The 14,071-nt window shown below is 36.6% G+C and overlaps 2 protein-coding genes, 1 long non-coding RNA gene and 1 pseudogene across 4 annotated transcripts; 1 reads left to right on the top strand and 3 right to left on the bottom strand.

Moving 5' to 3' along the window:
- Positions 1-334: 334 nt before the first annotated feature.
- On the bottom strand, positions 335-2,779 carry LOC110708881 (annotated as a pseudogene).
- A 405-nt stretch (positions 2,780-3,184) lies between these two features.
- LOC110708458 (putative amidase C869.01) lies at positions 3,185-5,783 on the bottom strand. Of its 2 annotated transcripts, none has more exons than XM_021886584.1 (5): positions 4,972-5,783; positions 4,550-4,764; positions 4,192-4,437; positions 3,885-4,077; positions 3,185-3,768 (listed from the first exon to the last, which is right to left on the bottom strand). In XM_021886584.1, the coding sequence occupies exons 1-5, from the start codon at positions 5,662-5,664 to the stop codon at positions 3,418-3,420; spliced, it is 1,698 nt and encodes a 565-aa protein (XP_021742276.1). In that variant the 5' UTR covers positions 5,665-5,783; the 3' UTR covers positions 3,185-3,417. The 2 variants fall into 2 exon arrangements, with proteins under 2 accessions (XP_021742276.1, XP_021742277.1); XM_021886585.1 differs by having other exon boundaries at positions 4,192-4,425.
- A 117-nt stretch (positions 5,784-5,900) lies between these two features.
- LOC110708459 (putative amidase C869.01) lies at positions 5,901-8,725 on the bottom strand. Its single transcript, XM_021886586.1, has 5 exons — positions 8,066-8,725; positions 7,240-7,454; positions 6,887-7,132; positions 6,575-6,779; positions 5,901-6,452 (listed from the first exon to the last, which is right to left on the bottom strand). The coding sequence occupies exons 1-5, from the start codon at positions 8,600-8,602 to the stop codon at positions 6,102-6,104; spliced, it is 1,554 nt and encodes a 517-aa protein (XP_021742278.1). The 5' UTR covers positions 8,603-8,725; the 3' UTR covers positions 5,901-6,101.
- A 1,443-nt stretch (positions 8,726-10,168) lies between these two features.
- On the top strand, positions 10,169-12,377 carry LOC110708457. Its single transcript, XR_002508741.1, has 2 exons — positions 10,169-10,694; positions 12,009-12,377. It is a non-coding gene; the product is annotated as an uncharacterized LOC110708457 (long non-coding RNA).
- The last annotated feature ends 1,694 nt before the right edge of the window (positions 12,378-14,071 follow it).

Raw genomic sequence — 14,071 nt, 5'->3', positions numbered from 1 at the left:
ATGAACTAGTTTGAATTATATTTTAGACAGTTCATCTTTAGTGTAATCTACTACTATGTTGATTGCCAGAATTTTAACTTGTGATCCGTAATTGTCCTTGTTAATCTTCTTCGCGAGGCATCACTTCTAATATGATGCATAGTACTTGTGTTGATTATATAACTGACTTGCATTTACCTTTTTTGTAGTGAATTTTGGGAAGAAGCAAAGATGGGGAATGATGCTGCTTTAATTCTTGTAGGTCGATCTCGAGTTGAGGTATGTCCAACTGATTTTGATTTGCACAAAGATTTATGGGGATTAAGACGAACAAAATCCATGAGAGTGATAGTGATGATAAATGAGTTTGATTATGAATGTAGTTTACTATCATTGGGTTTTTAGATTGTTCATCAACCATAAGTTTCCATGAATTGTTTTGTGGTATATGATCTACAATTTGATACAAAGTAAACTTTTTTTGTTACATAGAATTGTTTGAACATAACCAAATTTGACACATTCTTATGACATTATTACTACAACAAGGACAAATTAAAGAGAAGGGGGCTTCCTTATTTTTGTAGCTTGCTCAAAAGCATAAGATATCTCGATTAGTTTAGGTTCTGTACCCTTTAGGCCTCCGAAGCATATTCCAAATGGCACACCATTGTCACCATATCCAGCAGGAACACTAATTCCTGGGTATCCTCCAATGGCAAGAACAGTTGACAACGACGAATTTGGTGCTATGATTGCATCTAACTTGTTTTCTACCATGACCTTCTCAAACCCGTCTCTTGACCATTCTTCTAATGTTGCCAACAATTTCTTCTCTTCAGGTCCAATCCCATTTGTTGCTTCAGCAGAAAGAAATATTTGTTGACCATATTCTTCAATCATTTCCTGCAATTCAGCCAATTAAAGGTCATTTTACTTGGTATCATAGGTAGAAAGTATGTCTAAATACTAGCAGCTAATAAGTAATCATCACCTTTTGGGCATTTTTGTTGTTAAATTCTATAACTTCAGCCAAAGATCGTACTGGAGTCTTCACCAGCTGTTCTAAGTAAGAATTCAGAGCTAATTTGAACTCAAATTCCATCACCATTCGCTCATTGTTCGATGACATGATTGCATCAATGTTGGGTATCTCCAAATTATCAACTAGTATTGCCCCCTTTTTCCTTTAGTTATCTCAATCACAAATAAGCATGATCAATGAGTACTAGTAAATGTTGTGCAATAACGTAACACTAGTCAATCAAGTAAAAAATTGGCTATGCCTTTTTGCTTACCTTAAAGTATGGAAGTGCTGCTTAAAAGTTGTGGCCTGTTTAGAAGACCATTCAATATGATCAAAGAAAGGATTTCTTGCAATTCCTAACCTTTTCCCTTCTAGACCGTCGAGCTTTAGGAACTGAACATACCCATCTGGCGGTATGTATCTACTTGCATTCATTGTCGCTTCCGAATCATAAGGATCATAGCCTACAATGGAATCCAGAACATATGTTGCATCTGCTACAGTCCTACAGATTGGACTTTTCATAGTTCAATTACACAAGGGTAATATAAAATGTCAGTATAAATTAAATCCTTCATATTAATCCAAACATGGGATACTAGAAAGGAATAAGAAAATCTGGAATGATTTTACCCAACAGTGTCTTGTGTAGGTGTGATTGGTATAACCCCACCACGGCTAGTGAGACCGAGAGTTGGCTTGATGCCCACGACTGAATTGGTCCTAGAAGGATTAAGGATGGATCCGTTTGTCTCGGTTCCTAGAGTAACGGCCACCAAGTTTGCAGCTACTGCTATAGCCATCCACTACTTGAGCCACTAGGATTTGCTGATAGATTGTAAGGGTTCTGCAAATTAAGATAGGGTTTGTCCTGTTTCTTAGTAATATTGCAAAATTTGTGCTATACAAATACAACTTATAAATACATTGTTTCTTATCAAATGGGATTCTTCTATCAGTGGTTTGTAGTTTTAGCTCTACCTATATATACTTGTTTAATATCACAAGTCTTTGTTACATAAAACATACTTGTTTAATATCACAAGTCTTTGTTATACCACACAAATCACAAATAAACCCATTTTCTATTCCAAAGATAGTCAATGATTTTATGTTTTATAATATACAAGTGGATTGTATTCCGGGACAAGAAATTACCTGGCCTTGGCCGCCTCTAGCACACCACCCACTCGGCGCACCAAAAGACCTAAAATGAGCCCACTCACTTAGGCTAGCCTTTCCAAGTATGATAGCACCAGCCTGCCTTAGCTTCTCCACAACCCCAGCATCCCTAGGAACAACTGAACTTAACAATGCAAATGATCCTGCAGTTGTATTCATCCTATCTTTTGTAGCAATATTGTCCTTTATTAATATTGGTATCCCATCTAGCCTTAGAGATTCAACTGATCCTGACTCCTTTGCTTTCGCCCTCCGTTTATCGGCCTCCTCTGCCTGCTCCAGAGCATCTGGGTTGACCTCTAGGACTGCTCTGAGAACTGGGTTGAGTTTTTCAATCTGATATAGGTAGAACTGTACTAGTTCTTTTGAGGTAAGCTTGTTTTGGTGGAAAGCTGTTTGGAGATCTTCTATGGTAGCTTCTTTAATTGGGAATTTTGATTCGAAATCATTATTGTCTATTGATAATATGGAACTTGATGAGCCTATGTTTGTCACGGATAATATTAGCTTAAGATGAAGATCTGAAGTCTTTAGAGTAGATGTTGAATTGAGAAGAGAGATTAATGAGATAACAAACTTTGATGTGAAGTTTTATTTAGCAGGTTAGTTGAGCACAAATAGAAGAATGTGACTTTAGAGTTTATAATTTGTATATTTGGACTTTGATCTGGTTACTCAGGTAAGATAATTCTTTTCTTTAATGCTTTTTTTATTTTTTTTTATATATAATGGAATTTAAAGTTGAGTTATTGAAAGTTATTCCCTCAATCCCTCCTATGCACATAGCCACTTATAATAAAATAAATATAAAAATCTATTTCACATGGTATTATAATAATAATAATAAAATAAAAAGTGTTAATTTTTTATTATGAGAAGTTGGGACAATGTGACAACTGAAAACCACACTTTTAAGGGTGGTAAAACCATGGGTTTCTTAAAAAAACAATTCACATAAAAATAAGTCCATTAATTTATTAGCCATTGTACCACTTAAACAGAAACTTAGTTAACATCAATTTTTATTACTTCATAACATACATTGCCACTGGTTCATGAGTGTTTAAAACAAAAAACACACGGTTAGAGATAAAGTTATATCATCACAGACATTAACATGAAACTTCTTTATAAAATCACATATAAACATACTACCATTACCACAACTATTTTATTGTGTACAAGTAACCAAGTTGTGACTCAAGAAGGTTAGGAGAAAAAACATATATTTAAAGTTTAGGAGGCTTTCTTATCTTTGTAGCTTGCTCAAAACCATAGGCTATCTCAATAAGCTTTGGTTCTGAACCCCTTAAGCCTCCAAAGCATATAGCAAATGGCACACCATCTTTATCATATCCAGCAGGAACACTTATTCCTGGGTATCCTCCAATAGCAAGAACAGTTGAAAACACTGCATCAGGTGTAACAATTGTATCCAACTTGTGTTCTACCATAACCTTCTCAAACCCGTCTTTTGACCATTTTGCTAACGTTTCCAGGGCTTTCTTCACTTTGGGTGTAATTCCGTTTGTTGCTTCAGAATCAAGGAATGTATCTTGACCATATTCTGTGATCTTTTCCTACACATTTACCAAATTTATATGTTGGTCATTCTTTGATCAGTTCAGATAAACAATTTTCAGGTAAGGCGTGGCTAAAGTATTGGTAGAGTAGTAGGCTACTAGCTAATCCTCACCTTTTGGGCGTGTTTGTTGTTGAATTCTATTACATCAGCCAAAGATCGAACTGGAGACTTGATCAGATGCTTTAAGTAGGAATTCAGAGCTAATTTGAACTCAGATGACATCACCATAGCCATATTGTTTGATGTCATAATTTCTTCAATGTTGGGTATTTCCAGATTATTGACTAATATTGCTCCTTGTTTTCTTTAGTCATCTCGACAATGAATAATAAAAAAGCATGACAAGTGTGTATTAATTGATGTTATGCTACTTTACATTAGTCTGTCAAACAAATAGCAGGTTCAGTTTCTTGCTTACCTTAGAGTATGAAAATGCTGCTTATAGGTTGTGTTTAGTATAGGAAACTCTTTGATAAGATCAAAAAAGGGATTCCTCACAATTCCTAACCTCTTCCCTTTTAGACCATCAAGCTTTAGAAACTGAGCATAGCCACCATGGGGTATGTATTTTCTTGCATTCTTTGTCGCTTCAGAATCATAAGGATCATACCCTACAATGGATTCCAGAACATAAGCTGCATCTGCTACAGTCCTACACATGGGCCTGTTCACAGTTCAATTTCACAAGCTTAACATAAAAAGTCTACTTGAAAACTTAAATTTTGTTCTAAAAATTGAGAATCTTAGAAAAAAAAAATGATTCATGTGGCTATTACCCTACAGTGTCTTGTGTAGGAGTGATTGGTATAACTCCTCCACGGCTAGTGAGACCGAGGGTGGGTTTGATTCCCACGGCTGAATTTTTGCTGGAAGGACAAAGGATGGAACCATCTGTTTCGGTCCCAAGGCTAACTGCTGCCAAGTTTGCTGCTACTGCTATGGCTGATCCACTACTGGAGCCACACGGATCTTCTGAGAGATTGTAAGGGTTCTGCAGAAAAAAAATCTGCTCTTTCATTCTTTAATAGTACAACACATATAGTCATAGTCATTCATCACATATGTCATATGCATTTGTTTTATCTTTGTATTTATGTAGTCTTCTGAAGATCTTGATATATTCTACATGTGCATAAAATTCACAAAGAAACTGAGATATAGAAGCTGCATATCACTAGTTAAAAAGAAAGGTACTTGCCTGGCCTTGGCCGCCTCTAGCACACCAGCCACTCGGCGCACTACTAGACCTATAATTAGCCCACTCACTCAAGCTAGCCTTCCCAAGAATAATAGCACCAGCCTGCCTTAGCCTTTTGACAACTCCAGCATCTCTAGGAACAACCGAGCCCAACAATGCATATGATCCTGCTGTTGTATTTAGCTTATCTTTTGTAGCAATATTGTCTTTTAGCAATATTGGTATCCCATCTAGCCCCGACTGACATTTCTTTGCCTTTGTCCTCCGCCTGTCAGCCTCCTCCGCTTGCTTCAGAGCATCCGGGTTCACCTCTATGACCGCTCTGAGGATTGGATTGAGCTTTTGGATTCGGCGAAGGTAGAACTCTACTAATCCTTTTGAGGTAATTTTGTTTTGGAGGAAAGCGGTTTGGAGATCTTTTATGGTAGCCTCTTTGATTGGAAAGTTTGTATTTAGAGAGGCAGCTGATTTTATGCTGAGAATAATTAGCAGGAAATGAATTAGTGAATATGAAGTTGACATCGCTGATTTAACTAAGATTGCTAGCTTAGTACTAGTATAAATCTGCTCTAAGATGAGTATGATGAGAAGTAGATATATTAGTGATTGAGTTGAGTTACTATAGGCAGGGAATTTTAGTACTTGGATCTGAAAGTGACTGAAGTTTTCTGCTTTAGACAAAGTTGTGGACATTATTTAGTGGGGTTTATTGTATTGGGGTCTACCTTTTTACTTTATTTTCATGTAACATGTAGTTTGAGGTTTTGAGCTTATTTTTCATCAAGGAAATAATCTAGAAAAGGCAGGGGAGGAGCAGAGAGTAGAATTTGAAATTCGGATAAACGAGTCTTGTTCATTGTTTGGATGATTTTGTTTATTTTTCGATTGGATACGTTATCAATCAAGAAGCATCAGAGAAATAGAGACTCGAGTGGAATGCATTGTTGTATCCTTACTGTTTCCTTGAGACTTTTCAGAGTAGCCGCTTTGCTGAAGTTGCACATCTTAGTACTTGTTTGGTTGACATAAAAATAACATCAAAAATCGAAGTTCCTTGAGAATATGTAGTTGAATCTAGCTTTGGAAACCAAATTGTAAAAACACATTAGTAAAGACAACTTTAGGACCCATCAAAGTGTAGGAGGCTTTCTAATTTGTGTAGCTTGTTCAAAACCATAGGCTATCTCAATAAGCTTAGGTTCTGTACCCTTTAAGCCTCCAAAGCATATACCAAATGGCACACCGTCTTTATCATATCCTGCAGGAACGCTAATTCCTGGGTATCCTCCAATGGCAAGAACAGTTGAAAACGACGAACCAGGTGTTATAATTGCATCTAAATTGTGTTCTGCCATGATCTTCTCAAACCCGTTTCTCGACCATTTTGCTAATGTTGCCAAGGCTTTCTCCTCTTTGGATCCAAACCCATTTGTTGCTTCAGCAAAAAGAAATACTTCTTGACCATATTCTTTGATCATTTCCTACAAAGAAAATCATCTAATGATGGTCATTTTACTTTGTATCGTAAGTCAGGTGTAACAGTACCAGACAAAGATTAGTATTAATATGTGCAATAGTACAAGTATTGGTAGCTAATTGTCACCTTTTCAGCATTGTGGTTGTTGAATGCTATTATATCGGCCAAAGATCGAACTGGAGACTTAGTTAGTTGTTTTAAGTAGGAATTTAACGACGATTTGAACTCAGCTAGCATCACAATAAGCTCATTATTATGTGACAGGTCTTGTGACAGAATAGCTTCAATGTTGGGTATTTCCAAATCATCAACTAATACTGCTCCTTGTTTACTGTAATCATTTCGACCACAAATAAGAAGTACATTATACGTGTTTATTAATAGATTTTACAATATGTTAATTAGATAAATATGTAGTAGATTGTGTTTCTTGCTTACCTTAGAGTATGAAAATGCTGTTTATATGCTGTGTTTTGTACAGGAAACTCTTTGATAAGTTCAAAAAAGGGATTTCTTACAATTCCTAACCTCTTCCCCTTTAGACCATCAAGCTTTAGAAACTGAGCATAGCTGCCTTGTGGTATGTATTTTCTAGCAGTCATTGTCGCTTCGTAGTCATAAGGATCATAGCCTACAATGGATTCCAAAACATAAGCTGCATCTGCCACAGTCCTGCAGATAGGCCTGTTCATAAATCATGTTAAATTTTGACAATTTTATTCCAAAATTCAGATATTGTGAGAGTCTGAGAGATGTTAAGGAGAAGATATGGTTTTAAAAAGATTATATACCCAACTGTATCTTGTGTAGGACTAATTGGTATAACGCCACCACGACTAGTGAGACCGAGAGTGGGTTTGATGCCTACGACTGAATTGGTGCTGGAAGGACATAGGATGGAGCCATCTGTCTCGGTCCCAAGAGTAGCGGCTGCCAAGTTTGCTGCTACTGCTATAGCTGGTCCACTACTTGAGCCACAAGGATCTGCTGAGAGATTGTAAGGGTTCTGCAGATAAAAATATTTGCTCATTCTACAAATTTGGAGCTAAAACACCATGTGTTTATGACTTCAAGTATGGGCAAATTATAAGCAGTTGGAGCTACCCCTTAGAACTCCTGACTTCCTGAGGTTAGAAGTTCGAGTTTCGCTCCAATCAAGTGGGATGGTCTTGTGACTCATGTCTGAGTCACAAGTTTGTATGGTTTAACATTACCTTAAACAAGTTACACAAGATAATTTATACACCTGTGTGTTTTTACTATTAAATGGAATTAGCAAAATGACTACTCCGTATTACAAACTACAAACTTATACTTCTGCAAACTTATTACCAATGATTTACTCCTGCATGATCAGGCGTTCAATATTCTTATCCCTTGAAGCAGGATTTTACAAAATGCCTCTTTATTACATAGTTGGCTTATTTGATATTGTCTTCATTATTAACTAATTTAAGTAATGTCTAATGACCATATTATAAATTTTCCTGTATATACGTATGTTCTTTCAAAATAAAATCTATACATATGTTGTTTCCTTTAAATTTCAACAGTTGAAAGTATATAATAGTAAACCACATGGAACTAAAAAACAGATAGGGGGGTGGGGGGTGTTACCTGGCCTTGGCCGATTCTGGCACACCACCCATTAGGCGCGGTAAAGGACCTAAAATGGCACCATTCACTCAAGCTAGCCTTCCCAAGAATGATAGCGCCAGCCTTCCTTAGCCTCTTGACAACTCCGGCATCCCTAGGAACAACTGAACCCAACAATGCATATGATCCTGCAGTTGTATTCAGCTTATCTTTTGTACCAATATTGTCCTTGAGCAATATCGGTATCCCATCAAGCCCTGGACCTTCGACTGAGTGACACTTCCTTGCTATCGCCCTCCTTCTATCAGCCTCCTCGGCCTGCTTAAGAGCATCCGGGTTTACCTCGATGACAGCTCTAAGAATCGGGTTGAGTTTTTGAATTTGTTGCAAGTAGAACTGTACTAGTTTTTTTGAGGTAAGTTTGTTGTGATGGAAGGCAGTTTGGAGATCATTTATAGTAGCTTCTTTGATTGGAAAATGTGTGTTTAGAGAGTTGGCTGGTGTTATGATGGTGAGAAGAATTAGTAGGAAGTGAATTAATAGGATTAAAGCTGGCATAATTAAGATTAATTTGTAGTATTAATCTGCTTAATGATGATTATGAATGTATGATGAGAAGCAAAGCTAAAAGCAAGGATCAAAGTCAAATAGTTTGGTTAGTTGAAATTCGTTGACTTTCAGAGCTTGTATTTCAAGCTCCCATATTAGATCTAATTATTTTGGCATAATATATAATAAAGCCTTGTCTCCTCATTATTTTAAATTCCTATTGTTATTTAATTTAAGTTGGATTAGATCATAAGAAATCAAGTTTATAGATCATCGAATTGAATATACAATATATCAATATCAGTCCATATTATTTGACCCTATAAAATTTTGTTGATGACAAATGAAAGTTATTAACTTATTTAATTATGAGTAGTTTCAAAAGCTGGATGTGTTCAAGGATCATTCATGAAAGGTTGTGTGATTGTGTCCAACCCATCAAGTATTAATCATGCTTTATTTAGAAGATGAAGATCATCATGCATCAAAAATGTCTTTGGCAATAAGTGAAGTTCCAAAGTAACTAAAACTCCAAACGAGAAGAAATATACTTGTATGAATGTATTCTTATTAGACTTTTATATGTAAAGTTGTAGGATTAAATGGTTTGTTTGCAGATATAAATCTGATATCAATACTCCATCCATCCCAATATATATATATATATATATATATATATATATATAGTTCTTGTTTGTGTTTTTTCACAGTATTTAAAAATAGAAGGAGAAAGTGGATGAATTACATTAATAAAAAAGAAATATATAATTAAAGTCAAAAGTTAGAGAGAGAAAGTGGAAAAAGTACAAGGTATATGCAAAATTCAGGGCTAATGTAAGAAGTATAATGAATAAATTAAAAAAAAACGAGTGTATAGGACTTTACATAATATCCAAAAATAGAAACAGGAACAACATTTTGGGTCTCCAAAATAGAAAATAGGAACTATATTATGGGATAAAGGGAGTACGGGTTTTATGTACAAAGGGTTGCATGTAGACTTGGCAAACCGATCGTTTGCGTTGGGTCATTTCCAGTCAATTTTATTTTGAGTCATCACCAAAAATTCGGGTCAATTCGGGTTGAAGTCAGTTCGAGTTGGGTTAACTTTCAGGTCGAAATGTTGGGTCAATTTTAGGTAGGTTTATTTTAGGTTAGGTAAGTTTGCGTAGGGTCATTTCGGGCATCGGGTCACTTTCGGGTAGAGTACAGGTTGGATCGGGTTAGGATTGCCATGTCTAGTTGCATGTATGTCTCTGACTCTCGGTGAACAACCCAAAGAAGCTTTGCTAGCTCTAACGTTACAGAATTACAAATAAAATAACAGTCGGTTTTAAAATTCAACTATTTATCTTCAAACATGATGTAGGAGTTACGCGACAAATATATTTATATAATCGGTAAGATATGAGGAGGGCCCTTCACTCTATCACAAGTATAAGGGGATTAAGATTCGAATCCCCACCACTTGGGGACTTGGGATTGAGGGGAAGGGGGATGGAGGGACTAACCATCCCTTCATCCGATATTTGCATATCCCATGTTGCATGCCTCCTCTAGTTTGCTTAAACACGTGAATATATTACTAATTTAGTTTGTATCAAATACTCAATTTAGTCGAACTTGGATAATAAATCGCCTTCTAAAGACTTTCTCTCTTTGGGAAACCCACAGTTTATCTTCTCACTGCTTCCACCGCCTCTCCTTCTCTTAAGGCTTGCTCGCCGCTCATCGGCGTTTCTCCTCTTGTCATCGTCGGCGAGTCTATTTTTCTTTGCTTTCCTCAATTTTGCTTCTTAATTTTGCTTTTTAGGTGTTTTACAGTAAAGTAGACAAGGAATTGAAGATTGGAGATCCGTTTTTCATTTTTCAAATCCACTAGTGGTTTAGTTAAGTTTCGGTGTGTCGTCTAGTGTTTTAGGTTTTACTAATCCATCGAAACAAGGAGCTACGACTATTCTTAACGCCGTCGTCGATAGGAGTTCTGTTAATTGTTTCCTGACGGTAAAGGTGAAGTTAAGACTAGCGTTTTCTCCCTTATCCAAGGCTAAAGGGAGTTGGTCGTTCTTGTGTTTGCCTCGACGACTGCTCTTTAAGTTAGGTATCAAATCTGCCTTTGAGGTTGTTTGGGTTCTTTGCTTCTTCTGTGAGTGTATGCCTATGTTCTTTACTATGTTTAGTGGTTTTATTTTAGTTGTTCTTGATTTGCCTTTATTTAATTATGTTTTTCTTGATCAGTTTGCTTGTGAGTTTTTGTTGTTTAATAATTTTGTTGTTGTTCATGAGTTAGAGCTATGTTAGGTAGCTCTATCTATGGAGGTTGTTGAAGTGTTGTCGTTGTTTTTGGAGTCTTTGTTGGGTGGTTTTGCCCACAGATTTAGGGGTAATTTGGTTAAAAGATCCCTTGCTTGTTGAGTTTGTGGTCCTTTTGATTGTCTTTTAGGAGATTATAAGATTTTGGGTGTGGGATGATATGGGTGATCTTTTAGTTACTATCACCCCTTTGTTAGTTTTGGCGATGACAAAGTCAGTCATATCTCAATCTTGAAAAAGGCTCCCCATCTTTAATGTTTGGGTAAGCAAAGTCCTCCATCTTGCACTCTTAGTTGGGTGAGTTGTGCATTTGGGTGCCAGGTTTCTTAATTATGCTAGGGTCGTTACAACTTAAGACTCTCTTGGTTTTGTTCCCGAACTCCTAGGAAGTAGCTTTGCATTTCGATTCTTGGGAGTGGAATTGTGTCAAAGGTCTGTTTGTCGGCAACATGGTGTTAGGGTGCTTACAATTTTCGGTTGCTCTGTCTCTCTTTATCTTCAATCACAAATTTGTTTCTATGTCAATGCAAGTTCCAGTTACCTTCATTGAGTTGAACATGTGCTTATAGTCCACCTCAGGTTCTTTAGTTAATTTGGCATCTCTTGGTCCACTTTATGGTTTTGGTGGGTTTTCTTTAGTTGTTCAGACTTGGAAATAACAGGTTTGGTGCAAGACACTTGTGGTTTTATCCTTCACTTCAGTCCTTCAATGATAAGTGGCAAGGCGTGTATCTGGGTTTATTTCGGTGTGCTGCTGTTCTTTTGTTGTTTGTGTGTATATTTAGGTGTGCTTGGTTGTTTTTCTAATTAAGTTCTCTTAGGTTGTAATTTACTTTAATTTATATAGTTTTCATTGTTCAAAAAAAAAAAATGGACAATGAAATAAAAGAAGATGTTACACGTGGTAATGAATTTAAGGGGTGTTTGGTTCGCGAAATATAAGTATGAGGTTGATAAGTCAATATTATACCATTATTTTTTAGCTATTTGGGATGCGTTTACCATAGAATTTCAATATATAGTTTGTGATTCTATATATTTTATCCAAGTTGGACTCGATTATTTCTATTATTGTCATTTGGCTGTTATGTTGTGACTTCAGGATGAAATACAACAGTTGGAATGATGATGAATATGCTATGACATTTTGAGATGGATTGTGAACTTCTTAAGATGATTTGCAAGTCATAAGAAGTTGTATGTTAGAGTGCTAGATATTGACAATACTACATGGTCATGTACTTCTAACTATACGGTCAGGTGATATTTTCCATGTACGACTACTTGTTACATGGCCGTGTACCATGAGCTACACGGTCGTATGATGTCATCTCCATATGAATGCAGCCTACATGGTCATGTACCCCTTTAGCTACACGATCGTGTACATACATGATGGAATCTGGGATTGAGTAGAGACTAGCTACACGGTCGTGTAATACCTTAATGTTTATTTTTAGAAAAGTATAAATAGTAGTTTTAACCCTATCTTAAATCATCTAATTTTTATAGCTTTTCTATTTTACGTTGTTTTTGGAGAGAATATATAGAACTCCATTGAAGCATTCATCTTAATTCAATTTCGAGTATTTCTCTTTCATCTTTAATCTCTATAATTTTCTTTTGTTATTATGTTTTCTTTAATTATTTGTCTTGTTATTGCGAGTAATTTCATAATCTAGGGTTCGGTTGAACCCTAATATGGATTAATATGTTATTTGATTCTCAATTATTTAATTAATTTATAATTCCTCTTTGTTAGGGTTTGTTTTATTATAAGTGATAAACTAGAAATAGTATTATTGAATTTAATTGGATTTACAACGAAAGTTAATTCTTAATTGATTTAGAACCCTAATTAAAAGTAAGTGATAGCATGCTAATTTGTATGATTATAGAGTGGTTTTTAGCGTTGAATATGTGAGGAATTGATGCCTTAGTTCATTATTCACTCTATTTTTAATGCAATTTTTGTGTATCCAATGCTTCACGGGTTGTTAGTGTTTTTGTTGAGATTTCAGGTCCAAAGATGGCCAATTGAAGCCTATGGATGATGAACCAAGGTTAGAAGCAAGAAGATGATGGAAAGAAGCCAAGGAAAAGGAGCCAAGTCAAGAAGAAAAAGAGATGTGCAGTGGAGAGGCCTCTCCTTAGAGTGGCGCGGCCTCTCCCTAGGAGCGGCCTCTCCAGGTCAATGGAGAGGCCTCTTCACCCCGCTGCTGTAGCTACTGCCAAACTTGGCAGTTTCAAGGATTTTGTGAGGAGAGGCCTCTCCAACTTTATGTCGCGGCCTCTCCACCTGGAGCGGCCTCTCCACCTGGAGCGGCCTCTCCACCTATTTGGAGAGGCCTCTCCACCTCGTTGCTGAACTTCCTGCCTCACTTGGCAAATTTGAAAGAAGAGATGAGGAGAGGCCTCTCCAACATAGGAGAGCGGCCTCTCCACTTGAGGAGCGGCCTCTCCACCTTTTTGGAGAGGCCTCTCCACCTTGCTACGGAACATTCTGCCCCAATCTTCCCCAGTTTGGAGCGGCCTCTCCAAGACATGGAGCGGCCTCTCCAGTCCTTAGGAGCGACCTCTCCAGACCTTGGAGAGGCCTCTCCCGATAGGTTCTGTGAGCTTTCTATTGCGGAGTTTACTATGTAATTGGGGGTTATAAATAGCTTTTGGGGGCTCATTTGTATGGGTCTTCTTCCCTCTTAACTCCTTTAGACTTATTCTCTTAATTAGTTCATAGTTTTCCTCTCCCTTAGTTTAGTTTCTCAAAACTCAATCATTTTGTAAGAATTATTAGAACTTTGTTCTATCAATTTCAACAACAATTATTCTCAACTTTGGAGCATCAATTAGTAACCTCTTTCCCTCTCCTTTGTTATTTAATTTTCTGATTTTATCTTTGATTAATCTTAGTTCTTGCTTAATCTTTGTTAATTGTTCTTGCATGTTCAACCATCATTGTTTAATTTCTCTCCTAGTTTAATTGAATTCATGTTAACCTTAGATTTATTTGCTAGATTGTTTTTCACCATGATTTGTGAGTAGTTAATTAGCTAGGGGTTGGGTGAAGACCCAACCAAGCCATGAGTTGATTGATGTTTGTGCTTGCATGTTCATTTTGGTTTGATGATTGATTGTTAAGGGATTGGTTAATTGCATGTGTAATTG

Source organism: Chenopodium quinoa, unplaced genomic scaffold, assembly GCF_001683475.1.
Source record: "Chenopodium quinoa cultivar QQ74 unplaced genomic scaffold, ASM168347v1, whole genome shotgun sequence".
In the NCBI taxonomy this organism is placed as follows: domain Eukaryota; kingdom Viridiplantae; phylum Streptophyta; class Magnoliopsida; order Caryophyllales; family Amaranthaceae; genus Chenopodium; species Chenopodium quinoa.
Note: the sequence above shows the minus strand (reverse complement) of the source record. Positions and strands in the feature narration are given on the sequence as shown.

Excerpts from the sequence above, each read along its gene's own strand:
- LOC110708458 (XM_021886584.1), bottom strand. The coding sequence starts at position 5,664 with ATGTCCACAACTTTGTCTAAAGCAGAAAACTTCAGTCACTTTCAGATC. Across the intron at positions 4,765-4,971 it reads CTAGAGGCGGCCAAGGCCAG|AACCCTTACAATCTCTCAGA; the intron begins GCAAGTACCTTT and ends TTTTTTCTGCAG. Across the intron at positions 4,078-4,191 it reads CAGCATTTTCATACTCTAAG|AAAACAAGGAGCAATATTAG; the intron begins GTAAGCAAGAAA and ends AGATGACTAAAG.
- LOC110708459 (XM_021886586.1), bottom strand. The coding sequence starts at position 8,602 with ATGCCAGCTTTAATCCTATTAATTCACTTCCTACTAATTCTTCTCACC. Across the intron at positions 6,780-6,886 it reads CAGCATTTTCATACTCTAAG|TAAACAAGGAGCAGTATTAG; the intron begins GTAAGCAAGAAA and ends AAATGATTACAG. Across the intron at positions 6,453-6,574 it reads ACAACCACAATGCTGAAAAG|GAAATGATCAAAGAATATGG; the intron begins GTGACAATTAGC and ends TTTTCTTTGTAG.